We start from the raw sequence: 13,047 nt of genomic DNA, 5'->3' as shown, positions 1-13,047 counted from the left end.
GTACCAGGGATGAGACAGAATGGATAGTCAGGGCCAAGCAGAAGTCAAAACCAAACAGACATAAAAGGTACCAAGCAGAATCCAAAGCAATATCCAGAGAGCAGACCGAGTCGTACAGAGAGAATCAAGCAACCAGAACACAGCACTAACACACTCAGGGGTCACCACACAATGCCAAGGGCGAAAGTATAACTGGCAGGGATTGGAGTATCTCAGGGCAATAAAAAGCTCTGCCTGAACCAAAGAGAGGCCACAATAATTAACCCCAGGTGTGCAGGTCAAAGCCTTCACTGAGCTCAAGACATTAACACCTGACGTGCAGATGAAAACCTGCACTGGGATCATGACAGTCTCTGTGTTGTGTTGCTCCTCTGTTATTCCTCCTAGAAATGAATGAATTAATTGATAATAATTCTCTTTCTTAAAGACGTATGTCCCTAAACAGTCTGACACTGGAAGCCCTGGACAGTGTGAGAGTATGTAGGGATATACTGTACCTCTTTGAGAAGGTGAATGCTGGTACCCAATTGTGAATGGAGTGTCATGTTGTACATGCAGTCCAACCTGAGGACAGTTCGGTATAGAGAAAGAGAAGCAGAGTAAAATCATAAATAGGTTTGTTTGAAAACAGTCAGTATAACTTATATTTTATTCATTGAAATCCCTTGTGTATGTGTGCATGAGTCCAGTGAGCGTCGTACTAGCTATTGCCAGCTGTCTCTTCATGTACAGTCATACAGAGAAAACTGTTATTTATTGAACAGGACCGCCCATTGGACTCATAGCCATACCAGAGATGATAATGAATAAAATGCAAGTTTTTCTTAAACCTTTCCCACCAAAAATACAGATTTTCCTAAAAAAAAAAAATGGTCAGCTCCTCCTACTCTATAACATCCTGACAAGATCAGCTGTGGCAAAGAATGCTTAATACCACATGTACAACCCTCAGGGGTTAAATGTCAGTAGCTTGGAGGATTCCCATTCAAAATAAAACATAACCTTTAATAATTCATTAAAGCCTGAGACTTAATTTTTGGCAGTGATATGAACAGTCACTCTGCTAGTTGAGGCACCCAGCCATTGCGGGGCCTTCTCTTTTTCTTTATGGACAAATATATTTCAACCCCTTTATATCTATTTGTATAACTCCCCTGATGAATCCCCGTTATTGGGGAGGAAACACGTAGGGAGCAAATACCCCTTCTGACGATTGGGGGTGACACTATAGGGTCCATTTGGGGCCTGTCCTTGTAAGGGCAGGAGTAATACCTGAGCACGACAGGGAGGATAGGGAAAACTGCACACCTGTAAACCTTTAACCTCCTTTTCCACATGCTGTCTTGTGCTGCTATATGGACCCGAATACCCAGCAGGAGACCTCTGAAAAATACGCTGGGGTGTCAATGTCCATGAGCAATGGTGAGACCCAACCATTTCTTAAATGAGCACTGATACACACGAGCACTATTATGTCTGTTTATGTGTTTATGTGATGTCTCAGGTTTTAATGAATTATTAAAGGTTATGTTTTATTTTGAATGGGAATCCTCCGATCTATAACATCCTGCCATCAGATCAGATTCCATTTTTAACATCTCAGGTTCCCTTTAATTATATATTTTGAGGAGGAATAACAGAAACACAATATAGAGTTCTAAGAAAAGATGCTCCCAGATTGTTTTCTCTTAAATTCTTGCATTATAATTATATAAATATTAAAACTGTCATGTCAGAAGTGACGACAGGTTGTCTTCAGAAAGATTCTCCAATCCAAGAATGTTGTCGAATATCACTAGGATATGCCACACTATTCCTATCCCTAAAATGAATTCCCTCCACAGCTCATCTGCATAGTGACACTCCCAGCCACATAGTGCAGGAATCTGCAACGCCATTCCCGTCAAGGGTTCATGATTGTTCAGAGTCAGCTAAGGGCCCAAGGATCAGAGAGAGAGGATCCCCACAAATTATAAAAGGAGTCTTCTTGTGTGACTTTGTGTAAGGGCTGAGTAACTAGGGAACAGAAAAGTGCAATAGGGTTTTTTCCGACAACCACTGGTATAGGTAAAAAAGGTTGCGCTCACCTGGTTCAGTTGTGTGAGACACAACACACAAACTACATGTAGAACAACTTGTGCAGCCCCACGGATTGAAACAACCGATAAATGGTCAATCGTGGAAGGAAAGGTGAGTATTCTGCGCTGTTGGTGAAGATCCAAATGAACATTTCACAAACCAGATAAGGTAGAGAACTGGTTCTATTTTCAACGCGTTTTGAACTCTTCTGAATTCTTCATCAGGAAAAATTGTCCTGATTTTTCAGATTATCTTAGTTTTTTCCTAATGAAGAAATCAGATGACTTTGAAACACCTTGAAAGCAAAATAAGTTCCACACCTTATCTGACTAGTGAAATTTTCAGTTGGATCTTCACCAACAGTGCCGAATACCCAACTGACCTTGTGTAAGGGCTGTCATATTGACTTTCACCCAGTCAGTCTATGAACCGAACAAAGTAAGAGATGGTTCAGAAGGAGATAGCAAAGTGAATGACGGCAACAACTCAATAGCTTATTCCTATCCTAGGACTGACATTACTTTGATGTGGGTCTCTACATTTTTTTCTAGAAAAGTTGCATTCATAAGTCATTGCTCTGTAGTGTTATGTGTACTTATAATGACACTTATGGAACAAATTCTAAAATTTGAAAAAAGTTGAAATGATGAAACGACTGTGAAATACCTTCTCTCCGAACAGTCACGTTCTGCACCATGCACAATGATTATGTAGTCTCTGACGAAAAGCAGACAGTATCTGACCTATTAACCTGCAAAGATTGTATTGCCCTTGCCATTGCCCTGTGTTCATTTCTTTGACTAAAGTATGTCCGGTCTCCTATGTTTGTATGTCTACAGGATTACATGGAAGATTTACTCCAAACAACCTAATTCCTTAGCTCTAAATAGGAAATGAAAAGATCGAGTTAACAGATGCTTTCCATACGATGATATATTCATTCTTCTTCTAAAATTTTGCTCTGTGCTTCTTTTGCAACTCACAGCTTGGATGACATATGTACAACCTCTGTAGGAGAATATGGATACTGTCTATTAATCAGCCGAGAAAGCTGCAGAATCCGTCTTCTGTAACCAGTTATAAAGAAACCTCAGAAGTAAAATAAGACATGTTTGAGCCTCATAATAATTCTTATATGAAGATCACGTGAACAGTACCAGGATAAGATGCTGTGCTTCAATGTCACTACTTGTAATCTGATGGATTCTGCAGCTTTTTAGTTTTCGCTTTTATTTTACTTTGTTACTTTTTTACATCATTTTGCTGTCAAGGGATTAGTGTCTGTGTTTTTGGTGGTTTTGTTTTTAAAGTGACTTCTTTTTTTGTTTCTGTGCAGACCTGTCATAGTAGAAATCCCCCATTTTGGATCTATGAGAAGCAAAGAAAGGGAATTGATTGTACTGAGAAGTGATAACGGAGAGTCTTGGAAGGAGCACCAATATGACTGCAAACTGGAAGAGCTGACTGAATTGCTGAATGGCATGGATGAAGGTAAATCTTATTTTCAGTAAAGTATCAGAGGTGGATATATCAGCCACACAGGGGCCCAAAAGAAAAAGGGGTCCCATTTCCACCTTCAAAACGTGTAGAATTGTGCATTATGATGAGCTATTGATCTGGAAAGGGCCCTTACTGTATACTGCTCTTGCACAGGGGACCTTTTCTATTTGTGTCCCCCATTGTAAAGTACGTTGCAGTAGTTTAAGCATTTGGCCATTATGTTAGGGCTAGAGATCTGTCGTCTTCTTTTCTTGCTGAAAAATTAAAAAGTATTATATCATGAATTTTCAAAATAAATACACTTGCCTCTTCAGGTCTAAAAAGAAAATGATTTTAAAGACGCATAGTCTGTAAGCTGAAATCTGATGGCATATTCTCTTTACATGTTACTGCTATCATCACTTTCACTTCAAGGGTTTATAATTTTCATAAGCCACAGCCATAGGAGATGTGGAAATGGGAAGCACAGCTTAGGGTATGCCCCATAAATTATGTAAATATGCTTTTTCATAAGAACTGGGAAGATGTGGATGGGGTAAATGCGCTCAGATAGAGCAGTACCGTAAGGAACAAGATGGGGGGTGAAGGTGATTACAGCGCTCACCTGTAAGCGTTGTGTAAGGACACCTATAGAAGCCTGATGTGCCATAGCTGCAGCCCCGTGGCCAGAGGAGAGTATTATCCAGATAACAGTTTAGCAAAGCGGAGTCTATAGCAATGTGAAAGAGTCACTCACGGAGAGGACGAGATCCGGAGAGTATAAGCAAGGTTTTTTTATTCCCCAACGCATTTCGGTACTGGAACGGCGCCTTTCTCAAAGAAAAAAAAATGTCCTCATAAGAATTGTAATTTTAATATTAGAAAGCGAGAATGAGAGAATATGAAGACAGCACAGAAAGTCATTCCCTGCAGTGTGTAAATCGAGGCTAGCTACCAGTGCTGGGGTTTAGATAATTGTCTCTCCTCTATGTATCATCCTGCTCTATATAGATATTTTCCTATTTTGCCATAGATCCTAAAGGGGAGAGGATTATATACAGGAAAGTGAAGTCTTCAGGAAAAATTGTTCTTATAATTACATTTTAATCATAAAGTAAAAGTAAAGCAATAAATAGTAAAAAACCATTAAAAGCCAAGTATTCAATGTCATTACGAATTCACCCCCCCTCCCTTTTGAAGGTGCAGCTTGCACATAATGGACCTTTCGATTGACCATTATATAACCCTGATATTAAATCAATGTATAGTATTAAATAAAGAAAAGAGCATTGCATCAACCGGGGATCAATATAACAGACGTCATATGCTAAATACTGATCCATAGCGTTCTGTACGGCAGATACTTTCCAAATGCATTGTGCAGAACTTGATATTTTTAACCTCAAAGACAATTGTGTCCCATAATACACTGGTTAAGACGAGTTTTATAAAATAATGACCTTAAGATATTACTCTTTGTTACTTAAGAATTGGACAGCGCAGAAGAACTGGAGAAGAAGAGAATATGTCGCATTGTAACAAAGGATTTCCCACAATATTTTGCTGTTGTGTCTCGGATAAAGCAAGAGAGTAATCAGATTGGACCGGAAGGTGGAGTCCTAAAGAGTACAACAGTCCCTCGAGTTCAGGCGTCCTTCCCAGAGGGAGCACTGACTAAGAGAATTCGAGTAGGCCTACAGGTAAATAAGACTTCAGACTCCTCATCATTGTGTTATACAACGTATATAATATATGCATGTAGGTAGAGACCTGTTAATCAAGCTTGGACAGAGGTGGAAGAGCCATAGGTGAGTCGCACAGTGGTCACCTTACCAGCTGCTAATGGTTTCCTTTACAGGGTTATTCCCAGAATCACAAGTTATCCCCTATCGATATGATCGAGGATATTTTGCTGATTGCTGGGGGTCCAGCTTCTTAGACACCTAGCATTCCTTAGAAAAGGATTCCATGAATAAGCTTCGGTGGAGCCCCGTTTTTCATATAGTAGAGGGGTGCACATGGGCAACCGTCAGTGTCTATGCTTTTCCCAGCATACCCGGAATACAACGCTCCACTATTTCCATCAGTCCTATAGACAATGAATGGAGTGGAAACTGAGGATATGCACTTCTGCTCCATTGAAGATGGGACTCCACAAAGCCCTATTATTTGCATTCCGGAGCCCTGTTTTTTTAAATCACGATTTTAGAAATAACCCTTTATTGCATGCAGGCAGGCAGCTCTATTCTATCCGAAGCATGCTTGTAGGCGGACGCAAATGAGTCGCGTCAAGGCCGCACCCCTTAAGAACACAGAGACACCATTAAATCCCAGTGGAGGTCACCTTTGGATGAAATGACCGAACTAATCAGATGGAAACTATGATCTAAAAATGGAAAGCAAGAAGGAAAAAAGTAGTAAGGCTATTCTAACATCTGCATTGGGGGTTCCGTTCAGTGCTTCCATCACAAATCCAGACTAAACAATGCATGCAACGAAGGAGCCAGAATTAAGAAACATTAAAGGGAGACCGTCACCTCCAAAATGCATTTTAAATGGCCTATATTGTTTTGTAGGGGACTTGGCCCCTGTAACAACCATAGTAGCACTGTCTTCCTTCTTTTGACAGTGTGATGGACTCCCTGCAGAATGAACAGGTCATAACAGCTCAGGCTTAGAATACATGAAATTTTTTGCTTCTTTAAGAAGTCAGGGAAGCAGGAGCAGGACATGCAGTGTTGGGGCCCAAGAATCTGAATGCTTCACCCTCAGTTCCTAAATATCAGGGATAATAGCTTTTGGATAGTCAGTAAATGCCATTTAGTTGCCACCTGTTCGGCACACCCCGCATCCCTGCTTTGAGTAAAATTAAAAACCTACTGTCTGGTTTCGGGGGCTAATTACCAATTATTCATCTACGGTGGTTAAAATGTAAATGTAACTTTAGATGGTGATTGAGGAGTTAATTATACAGGGAATATTTTGCTATTACTTACATTGAATATAAGTAAAAAAAAACTGTTGTTTTGCAAGTTCTGGTTAATTTGCTCTGGTTGGTCGCCTATGCACCTGCTCAGCTTCCACAGCTCAATACTTTCTAAATCAATTAAGTACAATTGATATTTTAGTTAATGAAAAATGAACCAATAGCTTTTTTACTGTTGACCTGCTGGATGGATACTATTAATTATTTAAAACATTAATGAATTACAGGCACAGCCGGTACCCGATGAGTTGGTCAAAAAGGTCATTGGAAACCGAGCCACATTTAGTCCTATTGTCACTGTGGAACCCAGGAGGAGGAAATTCCACAAGCCAATAACTATGACAATCCCAGTACCCCCACCATCCGGTGAAGGTGTAACCAACGGCTATAAAGGAGACACTACCCCGAGTCTCAGGTTGCTGTGCAGTATTACAGGTGCGTATCAATGACTAAAACCCGCATGTTTGCCATACACAGGGCAAATCGATGGTCAGTTTGACCACATGGCTGATTGTAACTTTGAACACAACCAATGTAAAATGTTGTATTTTTTTCAACCATGGCCCTGATCTACCAGTTCTTTACAGAATGTTAATAGAAGGAGGTTACACAAGTGATCATTTTCTTATGCGAGAGAATTTGCTGATTATGCTAATGACACTCAGCTCAAACTCTGATCAGAGATAGATCCGAGTGTCGGTGCACTGTGATCCGATTCTCTTGCATGAGAGAATTTCAGCAGCTCATGAAATACATTTACATTTGACCAGCTTGCTTTTTCTGAAATTGCCTGCGCCCCCCCGACGACCAATGTGTGAAAATTTCACACGGGCCAAGCTAGTATATACAATTCCAAATACAGTATCCTCATTTCAAATGATGATTCCACATTTTGAGGGGTTGGTCAAATTTTTTTTATAAAAGGTTTCAGACTGGTTCAAGAAATAAAAAAAGCCAAGTGCTTTCACCTCCAAGGCATTCTCCTCAATCCCCTGTAGCTCCGGTTCTGACACTTCCATGCTCCACACTGGTCACTACATCGTAAGACCATCTCGACATACAGGAAATGCTCCATCAGCCGATCATTGGCCATCGCAGTGACACACCTTGGCCAGTAGTTGGCAAATCAGGCATCTCCTGCTATTTTCTGTGTGTTGAGATGGGATCGAGAAATATTGGGGTCCGGATAAACTTCAGAACGGGAGGATCGATGCAGGTATTGCTTCTTTAATTTTTTTTTTTTTTCCAAGTCAAGCAAAGCATTTTGTAGTGTAATTTGTATCCACTTGACAAGCACATTGCAAAGAAATTGAGGTTTGACAGCTGCTGTGCCCATAATTATATGCTTTCATCAAAAAATGCTACATCGAAGTGTAAAAACTTCAAATGTTCAGACTCAGAACCCTATGATATTTGGACCAGAAGTCCGTGTGAACCTTAGCATGTGAATATTTTATAGCCAGCAAATCGCTCTGTGCTATTTTCATTAATTTGCAATTCATTATAGGTCAAATAACAATAAAGACCCAATGATTAGCAGTTTGTTTAGGTTGTACCTTTTTGGAGTCTTAAAAGGTAATACATTTTTATTAGTAACTATTCACAATGGCTTGATGTTTGGTCGTAGGTGGGACGTCTCCAGCTCAATGGGAGGACATCACAGGAACAACTCCTCTGACATTTGTCAGTGACTGTGTATCTTTTACAACCAATGTGTCTGCCAGGTAAATTTTAAGTCACAAAAAAAGAAGAGAAATACATGGGTATGAATTGGCAAAATTAGTTACCATGGAAATGCATAAGTTACAAAGCGTACTCAAGATGTAATATATTTTAAAATAAAATGTGTATCGTATCATACCCACTTCTGAAAATAGAAACAGGTGATAAGCTCTGTTTGAGCGACATACTATGGACACCAACAAATTATCCCTACCAAAAAATCTTCATCACCATAATTCCTCTGTTTAAATACAAGGGTTGTCCAGGATTTGACAAACCTGATGGAATGCTTCCAAAAACAGTGCCACGCCTGTCTATAAACTTATAGACGTCTGAATTGCAGGTGAGCACAGCCCATCGACAGGTGTGGCTCTGTTTTTGGAAGAAAAGCATATTTTTCCCAGTTTCAGACATCCCTTAACATTGTAAAATACCTTTCTTTCATTATTGGGTTCTCTCATGATTGTATATGGTTGCAGTTGCAAAGTGCTAAAAACAAGCCACTACTTATTAAAAATCCTTTTTATTCTCCAGAATGGAGGGATTTTTAATTCTTACAGCTCATTGCCAAGGATAGTGGCCACCTTGGAGGTGGCTGATTTTCTAGCCAAAAAGTACACCCTTCCAAGCCGTTTGCTCCACATCTTGCAAGTGCTGCTATGACGCTGGCCCAGTTGCTATTTCGACCAGTTTCAGTGCCTCCGCACTTTTGCAATTGTGCAGAGGCAAAGTAAAATCGGAGAGTGTACAGTTGAGACCAACGTCTCAGCCATATCGCTGGCCCAAATCTTCCTGAGCGATCCACCACCCTGCAAGACGGAAGTTGGGAGGTTAAGGAATGGTACACTCCTTAGGAGCAAACAAACATTACACAACCCTTTTAACCTGCTAAACTTATCTGCAAATGGAAGTTATATCACTTTTTTTTGTGTGCAGATTTTGGCTTGGCGACTGTCATCAGATTCCTGAAACTGTGAGTTTAGCGACGCAGCTCTACAGGGAATTGATATGTGTACCATACATGGCCAAGTTTGTTGTCTTTGCCAAAATGAATGACCCTGTGGAAGCTCGACTGCGTTGCTTCTGCATGACAGATGACAAAGTGGACAAAACACTGGAACAGCAGGAGAACTTTGAAGAAGTTGCCAGGAGTAAAGACATAGAAGTAAGTTTCTCTCTCGGTAGGAGAGTATTGAGTTGACAATAGCTTTTATACAGTCATATGTTAAAGTTTGGGCACCCCTATTAATGTTAACCTTTTTTTTTATAACAATTTTGGTTTTTGCAACAGCTATTTCCGTTTAATATATCTAATAACTGATGGACCCAGTTATATTTCTGGATTCAAATGAGGTTTATTGTACTAACAGAAAATGTGCAATCTGCATTTAAGCAAAATTTGACCGGTGCAAAAGTATGGGCACCCTTATCATTTTCTTGATTTGAACACTCCTAACTACTTTTTACTGATTTCCTGAAGCACTAAATTGGTTTTGTAACCTCATTGAGCTTTGAACTTCATAGCCAGGTGTATCAAATCATGAGAAAAGGTATTTAAGGTGGCCACTTGCAAGTAGTTCTCCTATTTGATTCTCATATGAAGAGTGGCATCATGGGCTCCTCAAAACAACTCTCAAATGATCTGAAAACAAAGATTATTCAACATAGCTTTTCAGGGGAAGGATACAAAAAGTTGTCTCAGAGATTTAACCTGTCAGTTTCCACTGTGAGGAACATAGTAAGGAAATGGAAGAACACAGGTACAGTTCTTGTTAAGCCGAGAAGTGGCAGTCCAAGAAAAATGTCAGAAAGGCATAGAAGAAGAATGGTGAGAACAGTCAAGGACAATCCACAGACCAACTCCAAAGACCTGCAGCATCATCTTGCTGCAGATGGTGTCACTGTGCATCGGTCAACAATACAGCGCACTTTGCACAAGGAGAAGCTGTATGGGAGAGTGATGCGAAAGAAGCCGTTTCTGCAAGCACGCCACAAACAGAGTCGCCTGAGGTATGCAAAAGCACATTTGGACAAGCCAGTTACATTTTGGAAGAAGGTCCTGTGGACTGATGAAGCAAAGATTGAGTTGTTTGGTTATACAAAAAGGCATTATGCATGGAGGCTAAAAGCACAGCATTCCAAGAAAAACACTTGCTACCCACAGTAAAATTTGGTGGAGGTTCCATCATGCTTTGGGGCTGTGTGGCCAATGCCGGCACCGGGAATCTTGTTAAAGTTGAGGGTCGCATGGATTCAACTCAGCATCAGCAGATTCTTGACAATAATGTGCAAGAATCAGTGACGAAGTTGAAGTTACGCAAGGATGGATATTTCAGCAAGACAATGATCCAAAACACCGCTCCAAATCTACACAGGTATTCATGCAGAGGAACAATTACAATGTTCTGGAATGGCCATCCCAGTCCCCAGACCTGAATATCATTGAACATCTGTGGGATGATTTGAAGCGGGCTGTCCATGCTCGGCGACCATCAAACTTAACTGAACTGGAATTGTTTTGTAAACAGGAATGGTCACAAATACCTTCATCCAGGATCCAGGAACTCATTAATAGCTTCAGGAAGTGACTAGAGGCTGTTATTTTTGCAAAAGGAGGATCTATGAAATATTAATGTCACTTTTATGTTGAGGTGCCCATACTTTTGCACCAGTCAAATTTTGTTAAAATGCAGATTACACATTTTCTGTTAGTACAATAAACCTCATTTGAATCCAGAAATATAACTGAGTCCATCAGTTATTAGACATATGAAACTGAAATAGCTGTTGCAAAAACCAAAATTGTTATAAAGAAAAAAAGTTAACATTAATAGGGGTGCCCAAACTTTAACATATGACTGTAGCGTATATGTCAAAGTCAACCCTCGTTTTCACTTTTATTATTGACCTCTTTGAAGCTAATGCAAAGGGGATCACTTCTGTTTTGATCAGCCCTCTCCTTGTCTAGAAGATGTGAACCTAGAGAAGCTAGCACTATCACGCACTGGCATGCAACATTGACAAGGCTTTTCTAGGAGAATGATGAAATAATTGGACAAAGCAAAGTTGTTGGAACAGATTCTCCAGAATTTACATTTCCAGCGGAATACAAGTTTTTACTAAACCATTACGATCTGGAGATTTAACAGACTCTGAAAGATGTGTTGTCCATAAATAAGGCCACTGATCTTATCATTCAGTTGATCGTCAGGTTAATAATTTTTTTTGCTTTAAATTTTAAACAGGTACTAGAAGGGAAACCGATCCATTTGGACTGCTATGGAAATCTGGCGCCACTAACAAAAGGAGGACAGCAGCTTGTGTTTAATTTCTATGCTTTCAAAGAAAACAGACTGCCTTTTTCTGTGAAGGTAAGTGATAAATATGATAATTTATTATGGATTTCTTGGATGTATGCACAATCTGACCCCAAGCACTCAAATGTAAATTATGATTTATTGTGAGCAACAGAGGTCAGTATAAGAGTATAAACGTCCTGAAACAGATTCCTAGTGCTGGGGGAGATGACTGATTCCTATGTAGCACTTCTCTTTTCTATATAAACACCACATGGGCTCTAATGTTAGGTGACACAATAGCCGTTAGTTGTAAAACTTGATGGATGTTATACTTTCTTTGTAGCTTGATGATCTTGGTCATCCACGTACCATGTACAACTTCAGAGTTCTTCTCATCCTGAAAAAGGCTTCTACTTCAGAAAATAAACGCCTGAGGGGGTTTTACAGTCCCTAAAAACATTTATCTGTATGTCACCTCAATCTTTAGTAGACTCAATAGCACAAATAGATTTTTACTCCCATTAGATTCCAGCTGGTTGCTGCTAGAACATGAAATTGCCGTGCATTGTGCAAAAACTACAACTTCCAGAATATAGATAAAGAGCAAGCTGAAAATTGGGGTATTGGAGCATTGCTTTCTACAGAATTTTAAATGAGTTATCAATACAAACAGACTGTAACTCAGATTTAATACTAGCATTAACCTGAAAGTTAGAAAATTTACCAAAGTTATATCAGAGCTTATGGAGGATAATTAGCAATGAACCAATCTGTTCTCTTGAATCTGATTTTTGTTTTTTTGTGGTTTGCCTTGTGCAAATTCAGCAACATGGCGACCATTTTCCTAAATTGTACAGGGCTGTATAAATTAATTCTCACCTTGCCGCTCATCTACCTCACCGCAGCTCTGCTATCCTCTCCTCCATGCCTACTCTTCAGCTCTTCCTAAATCTTCACCCAGAGCTGGGGCTTCTGGCGCCATGTAGACCTCAGATATTACAGTCATTACGTCATGTTGTCATGTCATATGCCACATCATATGAGGCAATAACTAGGCCTTGGGCAACGTGCATTGTGACGTCTGAGACCTACTCGTTGCTAGAATCCCTGGTACTAAGTGAAGGTGGCAGAAGAGGACGCATAAAGGACCAGACTCGCAGAGGACCACTTAGCGAGCTATAGAAGTGACAGAATGCTGTAGATAAGCCCTGAAAAGCAGTGGCTGTATCTTTTATCAGCCAAAACCTCTGACAGGTTCACCGTAAGGATGTTTGTCTTGTCAGAAACGTGTCAGGTTTTTAAGTTACTTTGTGGTTCTACCTATTTTTATGGAATTTTGAATAAAGGTTTTTTGATTTTACTGGATGGTTGTGCCAGCATTTTCCTCTTTCGTTGGAAATTTTCACCTGTTGGTCGGCTTACTTTTGCACATCAAGCCATGACTCCTTTTAAACGTTTATAAGTAGGCCATGCCTTCTTGTT

General features: G+C 40.0%; 1 protein-coding gene across 17 annotated transcripts in view; it reads left to right on the top strand.

The window, feature by feature from the left end:
* ANK3 (ankyrin 3) overlaps positions 1-13,047 on the top strand; it is an 891,037-nt gene that overhangs the window by 813,999 nt on the left and 63,991 nt on the right. For all 17 annotated transcript variants that reach the window (XM_073548271.1, XM_073548272.1, XM_073548270.1 and 14 more), the window contains 6 exons: positions 3,416-3,570; positions 5,047-5,258; positions 6,772-6,979; positions 8,172-8,268; positions 9,203-9,431; positions 11,512-11,637. In XM_073548271.1, coding sequence (XP_073404372.1) covers positions 3,416-3,570; positions 5,047-5,258; positions 6,772-6,979; positions 8,172-8,268; positions 9,203-9,431; positions 11,512-11,637 — 1,027 coding nt within the window. The remainder of the gene's footprint in view (positions 1-3,415; positions 3,571-5,046; positions 5,259-6,771; positions 6,980-8,171; positions 8,269-9,202; positions 9,432-11,511; positions 11,638-13,047) is intronic.

This window comes from Dendrobates tinctorius, unplaced genomic scaffold, assembly GCF_039654945.1.
Source record: "Dendrobates tinctorius isolate UK_male_01 unplaced genomic scaffold, ASM3965494v1 ptg000156l, whole genome shotgun sequence".
In the NCBI taxonomy this organism is placed as follows: Eukaryota; Metazoa; Chordata; class Amphibia; order Anura; family Dendrobatidae; genus Dendrobates; species Dendrobates tinctorius.
This window is presented reverse-complemented; position numbering and strand designations above follow the sequence as displayed.